At 36.7% G+C, this 17,511-nt stretch overlaps 2 protein-coding genes across 4 annotated transcripts in view; one reads left to right on the top strand and one right to left on the bottom strand.

Moving 5' to 3' along the window:
* UNC5A (unc-5 netrin receptor A) overlaps positions 1–2,966 on the top strand; it is a 211,583-nt gene extending 208,617 nt beyond the window's left edge. For both annotated transcript variants that reach the window (XM_072401038.1, XM_072401037.1), the window contains one exon: positions 1,732–2,966. In XM_072401038.1, coding sequence (XP_072257139.1) covers positions 1,732–1,897 — 166 coding nt within the window. In that variant the 3' untranslated portion in view covers positions 1,898–2,966. The remainder of the gene's footprint in view (positions 1–1,731) is intronic.
* A 606-nt stretch (positions 2,967–3,572) lies between these two features.
* Positions 3,573–17,511, bottom strand: part of HK3 (hexokinase 3) — a 50,666-nt gene continuing 36,727 nt past the window's right edge. For both annotated transcript variants that reach the window (XM_072401035.1, XM_072401036.1), the window contains exons 6-19: positions 17,100–17,195; positions 16,917–17,016; positions 16,652–16,835; positions 14,147–14,302; positions 12,896–13,129; positions 11,786–12,090; positions 10,759–10,907; positions 8,621–8,740; positions 7,947–8,042; positions 7,761–7,860; positions 7,482–7,665; positions 6,569–6,724; positions 5,774–6,007; positions 3,573–4,876 (exon numbers count right to left, since the gene is read on the bottom strand). In XM_072401035.1, the coding sequence (XP_072257136.1) occupies positions 4,726–4,876; positions 5,774–6,007; positions 6,569–6,724; positions 7,482–7,665; positions 7,761–7,860; positions 7,947–8,042; positions 8,621–8,740; positions 10,759–10,907; positions 11,786–12,090; positions 12,896–13,129; positions 14,147–14,302; positions 16,652–16,835; positions 16,917–17,016; positions 17,100–17,195 (2,265 nt within the window). In that variant the 3' untranslated portion in view covers positions 3,573–4,725. The remainder of the gene's footprint in view (positions 4,877–5,773; positions 6,008–6,568; positions 6,725–7,481; positions 7,666–7,760; positions 7,861–7,946; positions 8,043–8,620; positions 8,741–10,758; positions 10,908–11,785; positions 12,091–12,895; positions 13,130–14,146; positions 14,303–16,651; positions 16,836–16,916; positions 17,017–17,099; positions 17,196–17,511) is intronic.

The raw sequence follows: 17,511 nt of genomic DNA, 5'->3' as shown, positions 1-17,511 counted from the left end.
TGTGCCATTCATTGTCCCCTTCTGATCACTCTGTCCCATTCATTGTCCCCTTCTGATCACTCTGTGCCATTCATTGTCCCCTTCTGTTCACTGACTTACTTTTTTTTTGGCTTCTACGGCCGGGAAACAGACTGCATTAGGGCAGGGATCAGCAGCTTGCTTGTCCTTCCTGGTGCGGAGTCGCGGGCACGTGTAAGGGCCTTTGAAGTTACCTTTAGTTTCGCTCTGCACTACAGCCAGCACCGAGGAGTCACACAGAGGCACACAGTTACCCACCGTACCACCCGAATGGGAGATTCGGGCAGGCGCAGGTATTGGTGGGTGTCTTATTTGCGGGGGGTGGCTTTTTTTAATGTTTTGAGCAAAAATCGGGGGCCTTATCATCGGGGAAACACGGTATGTATCTTTAACTACAGATATCTTGAAAAAAATGATGAGCTAGTACCAATGCCCCCCCACTAAGAATTCTAGTTACCTAGATGATCTTTAGCTTATTAGCTTGTTAGTCACTAACCCTGAACAAGCACATAAGTCATGATTTATATACTTGTTTCATCTAAGAAGTTATCTTTATCAAGCATTATATCTAAAGAGAGTTCTTCAGTATCGGTCTTTATATTTGGATGTGGGGGGCAGAAGAAGTAGACATAATCACTGCTGGCACATATGATTGTATTTGACATTATCCATACTGGCTTAATGCCAGTATCTCTGAAATGTCTTTTCTGCCTGACAATTATTTTTACATCAATGTACGTATCTTTTGGTTTACAGGAATCCTTATATCATATTTTTTAAAATAAAAGCACAGAAAATGTTTAAAACATAACAAACAGATTAGTGTTCGTTTTTTAGGCTGCAAAACTCCATTGCCCACTAATGATTATACAGTGTCTTAATCTGCAACCATTTACTGAACACTACACAGTGTCCATAGTTACATATTGCACATGGCCTTCACTTGAACCTAAAGTCATACTGTGCTAGATAAATGGGTGACTGGGAGCCAGAGAGAGCATAAAAATGATCGTTCATGTGAATGTAAACCTATTTGAGACATGCCTCAATCCAGAAATCAATGTTTGCATCTTTTTTTGGCTGACTTGTTTCACCCAGTTGTCCTAGAAGAAGTATGAATCAAGCTATGACTGAAAAAATATAATCCGTTAGTAAATTTTTTATGATTGAAATGTATTTCGAGGCAGAGGATAAACTATCAAACAGCTTCCTTAGAGTGTAACAATTCCTTGGCCAGCCACATTTTTTTCATGACAGCTGGGGTCATTGCTGTGCATCTTTAACACAGTTCCACACAGATTACACAAATCTATAAATATAAATAAATGCATGGTCTCCATGCTTTTCATTGGACTGAGAATTATGATAAAAGGTCTGTAAACTAAACAGGATGAAGAATATTCTTACAAAATATTCAGCCTTTTTATTAAAGCATGTGGTATAGGAACCATCATAGTGCTCAAACCATAAGTCAGATTCTGATGTTTGGATGCTTCATGAAAATCCAAGGTCAAGCTGCACACTAGAGCATTGGAAAACACCGGTGTTGTGGACCACACAGACTCTGTATTTAACACATGATGATAAGTAAGCCTCATTTGGTCTAATTATTATACATTTAAGAAAAAATATTGTGAAAAAGGTTATATAAGATAATGCTACAAGTAAGTAGTTTCCACAAAGTCCTGATTTACCTTTCTTTCTTTGTTGCAGCAATTTAGGTTTCTTCCTCTCCAAGTCAAGCCCCACTGCCATCCTTTTAAACTTATGGGAGTCTCAGAACTTCCCCAATGGGAACCTTGCACGACTGGCAGCTGCAGTGGCAGAGATTGGCAAACAAGACTCTCTCATGTACATGATGTCTGAAGCAGAGTGCTGAAGAAGCTCCAGTTACCTGCTAATTTCCAGCAAGTCCTGTGTCAAGGATTGGCCAAAGGACTCAACCTCCCCATATCAGGTCTGTGGATGTCACTCTTAAATGCCCTCTCCCTGGCAAATGAGGGGATGGAAGGCTAAAAACACACTTTTCTATGCTTTAGCCCTTCTCTGCCAGTGAAAGATTGAGACTTTTAGCTCCTTTATGCAGAGCAGGATCTTCAGTGATGGAGCAAGGTGCCACTTTCATCTGCAGCTAAACATTTCATGGTAATGCTGTTCTCATTTAACACACATGAATCCTAAGATAAGACTTAACCAAGAAAGATGCCACATTCCACACAGATACAAAAGAAGAGGCATTGTATTCAAAGTTGTCATTTTGTGGACCATTTCATGAACACCACCAACACGTCCTGCTATGTAACACACTGGAGAGTGAAAGCACTGAAAACCTCTCCCAGAGAAATTTGCCCACTGATCACCATAAACTTTACTTCTCTTTCTAAACCAAGTGTCTTGTATTGCTACCTTGTCAGTGAAGGTGCGACAGTGACACCCAGTGTTTGTGTTGTTCATTTGTTTCCAACACCCATTCCCAGGTAAGTGGAAAAAGGTGCAATATATTCACGTTCGTCCCCCATTAAAGACATGGGCATCCCCCTACTTAATAGCCATAAGAACATTGGAGGGAGCATCAGGTCAGTTTATACCCGAACAAAAAAGGAGCGATACAAACAAATCTAGCCCATTGGCCCTCTCACCCCCTAAACCAGCTGTATATGCAAAACAGAAGCACTCCGTGATCCAGGAGTGGCTGAATGAGTGTGTCTGATTGTGTTTGTGCGCGCACAAGTGTTTTTTTTTTGGTTTTGTTTTTTTTCCAGACCAAGAAGAAGAAAAAATCATTTGAACAATAAAATGTGTAATGAACAGTGTTTTTTTTCTACATTCTGTATTAAAGTGCATTCAAGTATTTACACTTGGCCTTATGTATATATTATGTTCATTCCGCTGAAGGTGTATAGTACTTTTAGGTGACTTGAATGTAAATAAATTATATATATTGCTAATAAGTTTGTATGGTTTGATTATGGTTTGAAGTATATAATAACTGGCTTATGCTTCGGACTGAGCATTTTTCACTGCCATGTAGGATGTCTCTGTAAAAATAAAAATGATGAAAAGGAAACAGTTGCAGTAGCAGACAAATATTTTACTGAATCTAGAATTAGGTTTTTCTGTTTTCATCTATAAAAAAATGGAGCGTAGTTGCTGAAGCTGGTTGATTAACATGTATGGTTTAGTTCAACTACTTCAGCTGCTTGTAACATACAATCCTATTTGTCTCCTTGTGCCCCATACCAGCCAGAAGCCTGACTGTAACAAACAACATAAGGAAGAGGACTGGTGAACCTTGATGTACTAAATGGTTTATATTGTGGTCACATCACTGGATGGCGCTGTTCTCTAGTGTAAAGTGTTTAACAAACTTTTACCATTTGGGACATTTAGAATATATTATACAAGATACATGAGGACACAAAGTCATCTACTAATAGCAAACAACAGTGCACAAATGATAGTTTAAGAGCAAGTCACTATTATAGTGAATAGACTGATCCCATGTGATTTTAGTTTTCATCTTTAAATAGTATTTTAAAATGACACAACATAGCTGTGTTTAATAACACCCATTTTATTGCCTTTTCTGTTGGTAACTATTTTGAATGTTATCAGCTTTTTCTGCCCTAGGTTTATACTGGGGTAAATGCATTTTTTCAGTAAAGTAGGCATCTTTGTTTATTTTCAAGTATATATGGTAATAAAAAAAAGTGATGTAGTATCATACACACACACACACACACACACACATCATAAATATGGTGCCCCTGATTAGATTATAAATTCCACTAGTATTATGCATTTTTTACATCAGAATTTAAATTCCTATTGAGATCAGCTTTAAAAATTAGCTAAAGCCAAATATTTCATCAAGTTCCAGAAATCTCTTGAAAGGGATAGCTCTCTTCATTTTACAAAATGTGAGCTGCTAAATACAAGACTTTACTTTTTGTTAGACATGAGCATTCCAGCATGTTTGCATTAATTCAGGTCCAGTCCATGGACATCTTTTAAAATGTTTTATTGCAGAATTGGAGAACGAAATAGAGAGTGGAATAACCAAATCCCAGGCTCCTACAGTTTCTTCTGCTAGTTCAGGAGTCCACAGCTTCTACTGAAGGTTGAAGTTATATTGTGACCTATTTTTAGTTCACTGACTGTAGTTTCAAATTTAAGTGTACCTGCAGGTATACAGCCTGTCAGAGGAGTAGGACATCTAGGCCTGAGTTTCAGCCAAGGGGTCTCCACTCAGACACATAGCCAGCTAGAAAATTAAAGACCCTAGCCAGGAACTGGGCCTTTTTTCTTTGCTTTAAAGCTTAGCCCAACCAATGATGACAAAGCTTACCAGAAATTCTGTATCTATTACAGAATTCTGAAACAGACATTCAAAAAAAAATAAATAAGCAAATACTCAAAATAGGGCTTACATCTATACATAAAGAAGGAAAAGTAATAACCTCCTAAAAGATCTGTTACTTTGAAAGTAGCGTTAATTATCAAGTTGCAATAATACACATACAAACTTTTTTCAAAAATATTTTTTTTGTACACAATATTCGATATAAATACACTTTTAGTAAAGATGTACAGCAAAAGACATAAAAGTTCCAAAAAAAAACATTCATTTTCTGCAGTTTTTTAAGCCACCTGTGGTTCTACATTTGCAACACTGCATGAACCAGCAATACACCAAGCACTTTTATTTTACGCTGCCCGTGGCTCAGCATCAGCAACACGACAGGCAACAGCAGTAATCAGAGCTGCCCCTTTACCAGAACCATCTTCAGATAGGTGGAAAGAAACATCACACTTGGGGGCCAAAATTTTCACTGTCTTCTGAAGAACGCCAGAAAAGCTGCAAAACAAAATTACAGTTATAAAACATTGTCATATTAGAGGGAGTGTGCAAAGTGGAGGAATAAAATATCCTCAAAGTAGTAATATTGTATACAAAAGGTGCTAATATGATTTACAAGCCAGGTCTATGCAATTTAATCATATCACCATTGAAATAAATCATATGCCATACTTATTTCATCACAGGGGGCTCTAGTGGTGACATTTCTACACCCTAGAGCCGAACCCTTGAACAGCCATTGTGTGGGGTCCTATTGTCTTTACACACGCTAGATTTTCATCATCCAAACTCATGATTGCCTCGACAGAAAATCAATAGTAGGTACAGGCATTAGTGATCTATTATAGCAGTGCAGTGGGGTGCCTTGTAGAACATAACCTTACTGTATAACCATCATTCCTAAAAGGTCATGTTTGTACTTAGAATTACTCTATCCATAATACTTCTTGTTTGTGGTAAGAGATAGATAGCCTTATAAAGCTTCACAACAGCTGCTGAGGAAATGCATCCTGGAAGTTTGGGGCAATATGTTACCCCTTTATTGCCCCAAGTGTGTATTGTACATTAATGGAAAAAAAAAAAATCACTCAACATACATCTGTAGCCGAAGTGTGGGTTTTGATAGATTAACCCTGACTAGGTAAAAATGAGATATAAATGTTTTATAGAAAACATTAAGAAATTGTACTTTCATTTCTAAACATATTATTTAAACAATGATACCCATCTTATTGTCCTATCCTGATTGTCATTTTGCTAAAACAGATATTCTAGACTACAAATCACTCAATATGCTTTATTAAATGTTTGTGTGTGACCCATTTCTTAGATAACACAACATAAAATTCATTTTAATAATGCCTAATCTTATAAAATCACAGGATGTTTACTTACTGGGGGTGCAGCCTGTACAAAGTGCCATCTACACCTACAGTGATTTTCAGATGATTAAGACCTCGATTTTCTCTGATCTTCTCAGCAACAGCAGCAATGCCAGAAGCACAAAGTTGAGCTGCTCTCATGGATACCACAGTGCACACCTCTTTCACTATAACCGTATCATCACATGTGCTGTTTAAACCTAGCTCCTTTAAAATGGATCGCACCTGAAGGAGCCCCAGACCATCCCTGTAGGAAGAAGACAAAACTGGTTTATAATGTGTGTAATGTTATAATGCAATATTAACATAAAATGTTCTTTATTATATAGGCTCTAGAGCTTTAGTCAAACGTGAAATCCAAGCTGCCTTTGTGGATGACAAAGTCTTTTATCCAAACTAGCCAAAGGCCACCATCACACTGCCCATATTCCTCAAAGTCCTCAAAGTTTTTATATATATATATATATATATATATATATATATATATATACACACACACACACACACACATACATACATACATACATACACATACACATGAACAGGTGGTATCAAAGACTGCATTTGCCATAAGACCATCTCAAGGTTAACCACCATTAGGGTATGTACCTGCTATACAGCCTCCAAAGTAGCATGACCGCTCATAAGCTTCAGTATTGCTATGCACAGTGCAGTGGTTTCAAGCCTACTTTCCCAATTAAAAGGCACCCCTGAATTGCTAAACACATTTCTATAATAGGCCATGCAGTATAAGTATCATTTTTCTTAACAGTACAGTCATTTAGCAAAATGGGAAAAAATATCATACCTTTCAATTTGAGATAAGTACTTGGTAGGAAAGAGGCCTCTGGTATTCAGCTGTTTTGAGATTTTGCCTCTGAATAAAATTCCATCCTTGGTGAGTTCAATTAGAACCTGACGTACAATCTCTCCCAGGTACATTCCACTGATCATCTTCTCATACCTAGAGACAATAAAAGGTGGCATGCGGTCACATTCAGTGCAATAAAGCAATGTTATGGAATGTTTCTGAAGGCCTAATTTAAAAAAAAAAAAAATTATAATGTAATCATGTTTTATAGAACAAGAAAGAACAATAGCTAATTGGGTGGTTAGCAGTGTGTTAAAATCACAGTCATATTTATCTTTAAGGTTCTTCAGGGGAAAACTTTGGAATGCCCAAACTGCCACCTTATCATACGGTCAGCAATATTTCTCTCACACAGCTCAAGCGACTTATTCCAGTAAACAATCTCTTTGTTAGAACATTAGAGGTAAGCAGTCATCTGTATCCATTTAAACATAGCACTCATTTTCAGGAAAAATATAGATAGATAACTGCACTGATGAAAATTATTTGTGTGTGTTTGTAGGTTGCATGTGTATTTTGTAGAAAGTCATTACATTAACTAGTAAAGAGAAAAACAGAAAAGTATACTTGTTAGGAGTTCTCACGTAATGGTTGTCTAAATATTTAAATGCATATCTGATGTGTAGATATCATCCAATTCCAAAATCCAGCAATTCTTAAATTGTACGATTCTCTGCAGTCTGGGCTACTCAACATAAATTTACACAGAAAACATTTTTTGTTCCCCACTAATTACTGTCCATGACTGATGAGAAGTAATGATTTCCCCCCCCTAGCTTGGTTATAGGTATGCCAAAGGAAACACAAAACAGGATTAATGTGAAGTTAATAAAGTAATATTCTTACATACCTTTGTTTTCCTGGATTTATTGAGAACTTATCTACATCACTGTCAAAAGAAGTGGTAATGTCATCAAGGCACCCGTTGTCTCCAAATGCCCCCCACTCCATATTGACACACATTAGTCCATCACCGCCTTCTAGCACTTCCACATTTTTCATCTCCTCCATGTAACAAGCATTTGTCCCCGTGCCTTTAAAATAAGATCAGCCAACAAATCTATATGTGCAAAATCTATATCAAGTTGATTGACTTGTGCTGCTAAACTGTATATAGACACAATCTTACCTACTATCAGTCCTATTTCACAGGCTGTATCATCATATCCACAAGACATCATTGTTCCCACTGTATCATTTACCAATGCTACCACACGGAAGTCATGGTTCTACCAAAAATAATCATAATTAATAACAGATTTGGATTTGATACACAATGAAGGAATATAGTAAAAGGAGACACATAAGTACATACGTTTTTGCGATTTGCTGCCTCCCTAAGAAGTCGGACAACATCTTCTCCCACACAACCAGATGCACTGAAACCCTTTGTCCATGAAATCAGAATGCCCTGAAAAAGAAATCATATATACAACGTTTTAGAGAAAACATTTCCAGAGATTAAAATAAAATAATCATACTGATTGAATAATGGTGAATAATGATCAACAATATTAATGATTATTTCTAAATTTTGAAAATGCTAATTTTCTGCCTTCCATGTCTACACTAATACATTGTGTCTTTTATTTAGAACAAGCATGCCAATAAAATTGCCCAATTCTAAATTCAGAAACACGCATGCTTGTTCCAGGTCAGGAGACTTATTGCTTATTGAACCAAGTCAGTCTATTAGCCATAAAACTATTACAGGAAAAGAGAATGGCAATGCTAGAAAAGGGTTGCTTTAATTACGTTTTAAAGGGCATTCACACCCAAAATCAATTACTCAGAGAATAACCAATAAAAAAAAAATATTATTAGAAACCATTGCTAAAAGTCTAAAGCTAAGCCAGCTTTCAGTTAGACTGCAATAAACTGTATAAATGTAATGGCCTAGTTCTTTAGTTACATTGTTGTATTCTACCCCCTCAATAAGCTTCATATTGTGCGAATCGGTAGATGGGCAATACTTCATAAACATCTTACCTGATCAAGGCTGGTCTGCTTACAGGGAAAGGAAAACGTGAATCCCAAAGGTAGTTTCTTTCCTTGAAGATTATTTTCCTTCTGAAACTCTGTGATGCAATCCACAATATGATTAAAGAGCTGCAGAGAACCAAGATTAAACACAGTCACAATTCGCACATTTTGTAGCAGCAAAGGCAATAGCTAGATCCAATGTACACAAGTAATTCACTAACATCCCTAAGCCACACGCTCAACTGATATCCAGAGAGAGACACTGCTCCCAGAATGGTTTGGCGGTGTTTGCAGTTTTTCTATCATAGAAGACATGTTGTTTAAAAGGGTTTGTGGTAAACTTTTACAAAAAATTGCCAAACCATACATTACCCAATTAAACAAACACGGACCTTCTGCTGGCAGAATAATTTTGCTGAACTGCCTCAAATATTGAACATTTGAGGTCACTAATGTGATGAGGAACATTAACACAAAAAGGAGTATATTTAGACTTTGGTTTTGCCCACTTTACACAATGAAATTTAAATAACTTTACCCCCATTGATTTCAGTTGAAAAATCAGCCACTCTTATGCAAGAAAAACAAAATCTTATTTAGGTACTTAAAGTCAGCATCAATTTTTTTCACATACTTTCACTAGCCTTAGGCAGTATTCTGCTCACAATTTCCATTAGTTTAGTGATACCTGATTTTTACTTTTTTGTTTGTAGTAGTTATTACATCTTAATCCCCAGTTTATGTTACAGTGGGTAGAGGAAGTCAAAACAGATACTGGTCTGTGCAGATGGACTTCCTGTTGACCCCAAAACATCCTCGGCCAGAAAATTATGTCCAAAAAAATTGTAATGCTAACTGGTTATTCTATGCCACTTTCTGGATAGAGGTTTTTGTACGGAGTTTGTGTGTTCATTTAATAGCTTATAATTCTGATGTTCTAATTTTAACCCACACATTGTCCAAATGCTTAAACCAATGACTTGGTGTTATTCCCCTAAAATATTCTTCTCCACCTCACTAATGAACAAGTTAGCTACAATGGGAGATTATTATTATTAATAAATATTATTAATAATAATAATAAACAGTATTTATGCAACATTCAACATGTTATGCAGCGTTGTACATTAAATTAGGGTTTGCTAATGACAGACACAGACGGTGACACAAGAGGAAGGGAGGATCCTGCCCAGAACAGCTTACAATTTAAGAGGTAGGAGGGGGGAATGGAATGGTGTTAGGGGTGAGGGTTTGAGGTGACAGAAGAAGGTGGGTAGACAAGTTTGAAAATATGGGGTTTGAGTGCTCTTTTAAAATGAGCAGAAAGTAAGAGGAAGCCGAATAAGACGAGGAAGACCATTCCAGAGAGTTGGGGCAGCTCTAGAAAAGTCTTGTATCCGTGCGTGTGATGGGGTTATGGGATAGGAAGTCATTAGTAGGTCATTGGAGGAATAAAGAGAGCAGCTAGGGGAGTATTTTTCTACCAGTTCAGAATGGTAAGTGGGCCACAAACTGTGAAGGGAGATGAAGGCTTTGATTCTAAGGTGAAATGGAAGCCAATGAAGAGAACTACAAAGAGATGCAGCGGAAGAGGAGCGGTGGGAAGGATGGATGAGTCTGGCTGAAGCATTCATAATAGATTGTAGAGGAGAGAGTCGGGGATATGCTAGTATTGCAATATCATACCCATGTTCCTGTCTGTAGCAATTCCTTGTACTAGAAATAGTGGTGATGAGACTAAAGTCCAGCAAGGGACATGCAAGATGAAGCTTTTCCAGAATAGAGACTGTGGTATAAAGGTCCTATCAATGTATTTGACTTATCTAGCAATTTTGAACATTATATTTACGGTTTGGGGTTTTTGAACACTGTGGTACCTTTTCCGCATCGCTGAGAAAAGTGGTCACTTTAGAATGTTAATTGGATTCCCCTACCAAATCATCAGATCAGTAAATGGAGGGGCAGCCCTGACTATATGAAACAAAACCAAGCACTCCTACCAAGATACAGAGACACAGTGTGGAACATTGCAAAAAGTATAACAGTCATTTACTGTACTGCCCTGGGTAGCCCACCTCCCTCATTCCTTAACTTAGATAAGGGTTTAATTATCTTATACACACTCGGGAAAGGAAGAGACCTACCCCTTCTCCAGTCCCTTGAATAACTTCTGTAGGCAATGTGAAGGTCTTGCTTTTCATTTGTACTCCACCCTCATTTTTTAAGCCCACCTTAGTATACAGTACTCTGAAGTTAGTACCGCCTAAATCCAGAGCTATGAATTCTCCTTTTTCTGTAATGAGAAAATTAAATATTTGATAAATATGATCTCAAGCAGTATAAAAATCCTCCCCAATGTTTATATGTCAATGGCCTAGGGTATGTAACCAAACACAACCACATTTACAGAATGAGAAAGTAATGCTACTCCTGACTCAATATCAAGGCCAAGTGTAGCATATTTATTTAGCACAAAGTTACAATTTAAAACACTCAGTGAACAGAGAAAACATTTTACAAATATCATTTTTTTGGGCACAGAAATCACATTACCATGGTTCTGTAGTTTCCAGCCAGGTCAGGCTCAATAATAGTATCATAAAAAAATGTAAACACCAAAGGTTAAATCCAATTCTTTGAGCAGTTTTTATAGTAGGTGTTACCAGGCAGCAAAATTCATTGCCAACGTCCAGTTTCAGCAAGGGCAGCATCAATTTTTCCCACTTAAGGAAAAAACTTTCCCTAAACCCAGTACAGAACTTTGAGCCTAACCAAAGCATGAATAAATAAAAGCCGACTACAAACTAACCAATGTCATTTTAGCATGTTTGGTATTTTGTCTTACTGTGTATAGTGATCTTTGCAAACCTGTTCAAAAGTCAACTCGATAGGCAACCAAAAGACCAAATGAATAGTGCACATCAAGTTTTAAGTGAGTGAGCATCAGACGATAAAAACGTTTCTGCTGCTTGAAAGACAGTGGCATATACCCGTCAGCCTGAAACAGGAATTTGCTGAAAAAACTATACAGCACGCCTGATGCCAAACATACTGAAAAGTAAATTTAGGGTTGATAAACACTTAAGTTTCTGGGAGAAGGACCTGTTTAATGATTTGTTTACAAACTGTGAATTGTGACAGTTGGCCACTTGTCACTATGACCTGCATTACCTGTTCCATCTGGAGTGGCACGTACGTAGGTAGGAAGCATCTTCACAGTGGCTGAAGGCTGTGTTTGTCTATTTAGGCCATTCACCATTTCCTTGCGCATGCGACTTTGAACCTCTTTTAGCTTTGCAAGGGACATACAAAATGGCGCTAGGATATTGTCAATGTGCTTTCTCTGAGCTGCAAGTCTCTGAGCTACAGCTGTTACAATAGCAGTGCCCTTTCCACTTCCATCTTCAGAAACTAGAAACCTAATTTGGCACCCCGGTGCAAGCTCTTCCAAAGCTTTGCCGAGATGTTCGCCAAACCTGAAAAAGAAAAAAAAAAAAAAAAAAACTGTTGCGTACTCAGCTTTAACTGTGTAACAGGTAAGCAATAGGAATTCTAATTTACTGATCAGATTCAGATTAAAGGGGGAAAAAAAAAAGAGCACAAAGTTTTTTTTACAACAATAAAAATAATAATATTGATGCAATTAGTGTTACATGCAGACAATATTTATAGTTTTGAACAAAAACATGTCATGTCAACTTTCATTGACAGATTTTTCCCATGTGTTATGGGGACACAACAATTATATGTATGGAACAGTAGTATCTATGGAAAGGCAAAACATAAATCCAAAATTTCAAGAAGCAGTATAAAGGTTAAACCAGACAAAACTCATTAAATGTTTTGATGGTTTTAGAAAGACACCGTAATGCTGGAAGAGAGATCACTGCTTTTCTCCTGCACTAGAACACATCAGTCCGAATTTACGCTGGAAATGTGATCAACAAACATTGCTGCCAAATGTTCAGCGTATTTTCAAAATTAGGGTTTATATTTGAATAGAGGTTGATCACAAATTGTACAAAATTATTAAGTATTCAACATTTGTTGAATTAGCAGGTCATCCTATAATGTCCTGGTCCACCAATAAGCAGGAGATTGGCAAACAATGTAGGTGGTGGCAGCCATTCCACTGGACAACATTATCATATGGGATATGCCCACCCCAGGCCCTATGTCCCTCCCTATCTTTGGACACATTTTTCCCTTATTTCTCAGAAGAACGTTGTGTAAAAAACATTTGGTGGTCGCTGTAGAATTTAAAAGTTAAAAGCTTCTTACTTGGGGTTTGTTTTATATACAGATCCATCAACGCCCACTGTGACTGTAGCCAATGGATTCTGCCGATTGTTCTTTATGCGGTTGGCAACTGCAGCAAGTCCAGCAGCACACAGCCTGGCAGACCTCATGGATATGGCACTGCATACACACATTACCTTGACACAGTCCTGTTCACTTGGATGTAGACCCAAGGCAGCCAAAATACTTTTAGTTTTGTCAAAAGGAAAACTGTCACTGTAAGAAGAAAAAAAAAGCACTTTTCATACATGTTGCTAGTTTGCATGCATGTCATTAATTCCAGAACAAATACTTCCATGGTAAGCACTAATACTGCAAATTTTTTATCATGTACCAAAGTACCACTTTAGCAGTAACAAGCAGCTTTTTCAGAAAAAAAAAAGCAATCTTTTTGTTCAACCCACTGAATTAAAGCTGAAAGTCTGCAGTTGTTTCATTTTAAATTAATTGTGGTAATGCACTGAACTAATATTAGAAAAAAAAGATGTCTCTGCACAAATAATTATTGGCCTAACTGTAATATATATACCTGTATGATAATAATATGTAATATAACATAATATATGTAATATATATAACTGGTATATATATATTTACACACACACACACATCTGATCTGTATCTGATCTAATTATGTTTTGACTTTAAGAATGCCACCTGGCTGGCAGTTTACAGTTCAAAGCCATTAATAAAACAAGGGTAGTAGTAGTAAAAAAAAATAAAAATGGTCAATAGTGGATTTAAACAACACACTACGGTATTGGTCTGAAAAAAACAGCATATGTGGCCAACAGTTAACCAGTATTGTCCCTTTCATTTTCTAGTAAGAAAGCATTGCTAGTGACAAAGAGCAGCACAGATTTTACCTTTCCTTCATATACCAACCTACAGAGAACATAGGAGTAGGATTGCACGTTTTGCAGCACACATTGGCACCGATTAACCATTAGACACAATATACCAGTGTTTAAAAGGTGCAGAAGCAAAAAGGGAAATTATGCTTTTTAAAGCTCACCCCTCCAATAATTAGAAAAATAGAATAATGGCATAAGTGCTATTTTAGTAGAAAATCTTTCAAATGTATAAACGTATATCATACAATAATTGAGATATTTATATATATATATATATATATATATATATATAAATAAATATATAAATAAATATCTATATATATAAATATATAAATAAATATCTATCTTCTAACAAAACATTTATGCAAACTTCACTCACTTCTCAATGTCCGACACATCCTTTAATCCGATGGTTCCTTTGTTAAGAAACTTCTGTGTTGGCACACCACCAAAGAGAATTCCCTGATTGGTCAATTTAATAAGCAACTGATGCACTATTTCTCCCATATACATTCCACTAACCATTTTAGCAAACCTGAAAGGCAAAAAGTGGTAATAAAGGCTCATTAATAAGTGTAAGCAGTTTGCATTGTTCGCAGAATAACTTGTAGATATATATATATATATATATATATATATATATAAGTTTATGCCTAAATCTGTCCTGTATGTTCTTTGTATCTTTGTATTAGATGATTGAGGAGACAAAATAGTTAAACAAAAAAAATAAAATCATATTTGCGTAAAATGTCAAACAAAAAATGTAATAATTTAAAACAATACAGTGTTGTTGCTGCAGTGGCACCATTTAAATATATCGGAAATTAGATTACTGAAGTGGTAGTACACTGAATATCTGCAGTTGATTGGAAGGATTGGTTTAAATCAGTCCTATGATTGTAACATCAACCAAAAATATCTGGAGAAAATCTACATACTGTATATGCCTAGCATAAACAGAGAACTCTTCCAAACAATGAAAGAAAGGTGACAATATTACCGAATAATCAATGTAATGATGAATGATGGGAAACTCGTGTCATAATGCAGCAGATGTAAGGAAAAAAGTATAAAGGTAACTGCAGGGGGAAAAGTAAACCTGATCGGTACAATTCACCAGCATTATACAGTTACATAGTTAAGCCATTTGTTATTTCGCTAGGCAACTTAAAACTATAGCTCCAGGTTCAGCAAAAACATTTTCTTAATGCTGCAAGGGTTATTTACTTATTTATCTATATGGATGAATTAAATCCCTATCTTATTCCACTCACCCCCACAGTCTGTTCTAAAGGCCAATATGGTCTATGGTCACAGGCATCAATGTCACCCCCACAATGCAAGACCAATGGTCCTCCACTGTAAAGGGAAAAAGCAGAATGTCCCAAAACAGCCTGAATTGTGGAGAAAAGAAAGGGGCTGCCAAGGGAGCAAGGTGTGTAGGAACTAAAATAATGTTTACCTGTCCCCTAGAAAAAAAATTTCATAACCCTAACTGTGAAGCGAACCTGAACTTGAGTTCAACTTTAACAGCTGTTGACTGTAGGATATTGATGAAATGTGGTTCCTAACCAGTGTTCCACTACTCCCCCAACTTATGCCTTTACAGTGGGCTTTATTAGTAATATCGCAGTTCAATATGGGCTTATTATATTTCCTTATTCTCACTACTTCCTTATTGTCGCTACTATGTCTTCAACATCCTCACCAACAGTAACAAAGTATTCCAGAAGTAAAAGAGACAGTCAACAATCTGCACCCACTTCATCATTTACACCGTTCGTGAATGGTACATAATGTCTAGTACAAATAAAAGACACAAATTAATTCCACATTTCATCTCACTGTTTTGTTAAATTAGTTTCTTTAAATTAGTAGCTAAAATGCCAAGGATTTCATGTACTGTTATATATAAAGAAATTAGTTTGGAATCCTAGCTTTACATCTTTAAAAAGAAGCTTTGTCCGATACTTTGTTACACTGTATGACCACTGGCATAATTACATTTTCTTTTGAGGTTAACATGAAAATATTCCATAATGGTAAAGTTTGCAAGCAGTGGAGTTCTGTAGTACTTAGATCATTTTGCTTCAGCTAATTGGAGATCAACATAGTATAGGAATGGTATAAAATACAAGAGAGGATTATAATTAGCTCTTAGAAGTTCAAAGACTCTGCTGTGTATTAGTTCTTACATTTGAAGATACAGAATTTGCAGTTCTCAAAGCACCTTCCACTTTTCTCTGTGTAGCAGACATTTGGCTGAACACGAGGACTGCCAAAACTTCTAAAGTCATTGCTGTTCATGAAATAGTACATGTATTTTAAACTGAATTATTTACACAACTCTTTTTAGATATGCTAGAAGTGTGAGATGCATTACATCAATCAGCATAGAACTGTTGTGAAATTAGTACTTGCTGAGCTACAATTTGATAGTGGTTGTGAAAGAGCTATTCCCATCACAACCGGCGAATAGAAGACATGGGGCTTCAGGCCACTAAGCAATAAAGGAAACGTGTAGCGAGTGCAATGCAGGGCTGCCATTGTTGACCACCTTTGAATAATAGTATGCTCAAACTACCATGTACCAGTAAATAGCAAAAGACTGGATAATGATAGGGACAACTATTAAATGCCATAGGGCGCAGCTGACTACTAGGCAGGTAATACCAAGATACAAGAAAGCATAATTGTGTGCCTATTTAGAAGGTATGGGAATCGGTCAGATGACTACATAATGTTGACCAAGACTGATGTGAATCATACATTGCACATATGACCCTAAGCTTTTTCAGCTCATTTACAATTAAATTCTTTCCAGAGACTGTTGGTATTTAATCACAGAAGGTGGAGAAGAAGTCAGTTGTTAGCAAAAGCCTACCGTTGTCTTCCAGGCACTCCAGATATCTGATCCACCTGTGAGTCGTACTCTGTCACAATATCATTTAGAGTCCCATCATCTCCAAAATCTCCCCATTCCACATTGATGCACATTGTACCTTCATCTCCTTCTACAGCTTCCACATTGCCCATCTCCTCCATGTAACAGACATTAGTACCAGTACCTGGGAATAGACACAGCATGACATGGTATTAAACCAGCTGCTCCACTCATAGAATAGCTCAAGAAAGCCAAGAGAACTCACCAACAATGAATCCAACCTCACAACTGTGGTCCTTGTAGCCACAGCTCATCATTGTTCCAACTGTGTCATTGACAATGGCAACAACATCCACCTTATAATCCTATAAAATAAATATTATTTTAATAAATACCAAGAAGTTTATTATAGTGAAATTAGGTCAAATAATGGTTTTTCAATGCTCACCCCACGTCTTTGGATGGCATCTTTTAGTAACTGCACAACATCTTTTCCCTCCACACCAGAGCAGCGGAAGCCTTTTGTCCAAGAGATAAGTACACTCTGTGGGGAGGAAACCAGCCACAAAGTTATATCAGCTACACATATATATTATATAGGTTATATATAGTGTTGATGTTCGAATTCGGGTTTTCCCTATATTCGACCCGAATATGGCGGTTCGAATTCGGGTATACCCAAACCGAATTTTGCTGCATTCGACAGCAAAAATTCGGGAGAAATAAAAAAAAAAATTTTTTTTTTTTTTCTTAAATTCGTTTTTTTTGTATGTGTTTTTTATTTTAAACTTGTTTTTTTTTTTACAGGTTATCCGACAATGACGTTATGAATCATAATGTCATTGTGGGATTCCTGGACC

The sequence above is a fragment of the Pyxicephalus adspersus genome, chromosome 2, assembly GCF_032062135.1.
Source record: "Pyxicephalus adspersus chromosome 2, UCB_Pads_2.0, whole genome shotgun sequence".
Classification (NCBI taxonomy): Eukaryota; Metazoa; Chordata; class Amphibia; order Anura; family Pyxicephalidae; genus Pyxicephalus; species Pyxicephalus adspersus.
Note: the sequence above shows the minus strand (reverse complement) of the source record. Positions and strands in the feature narration are given on the sequence as shown.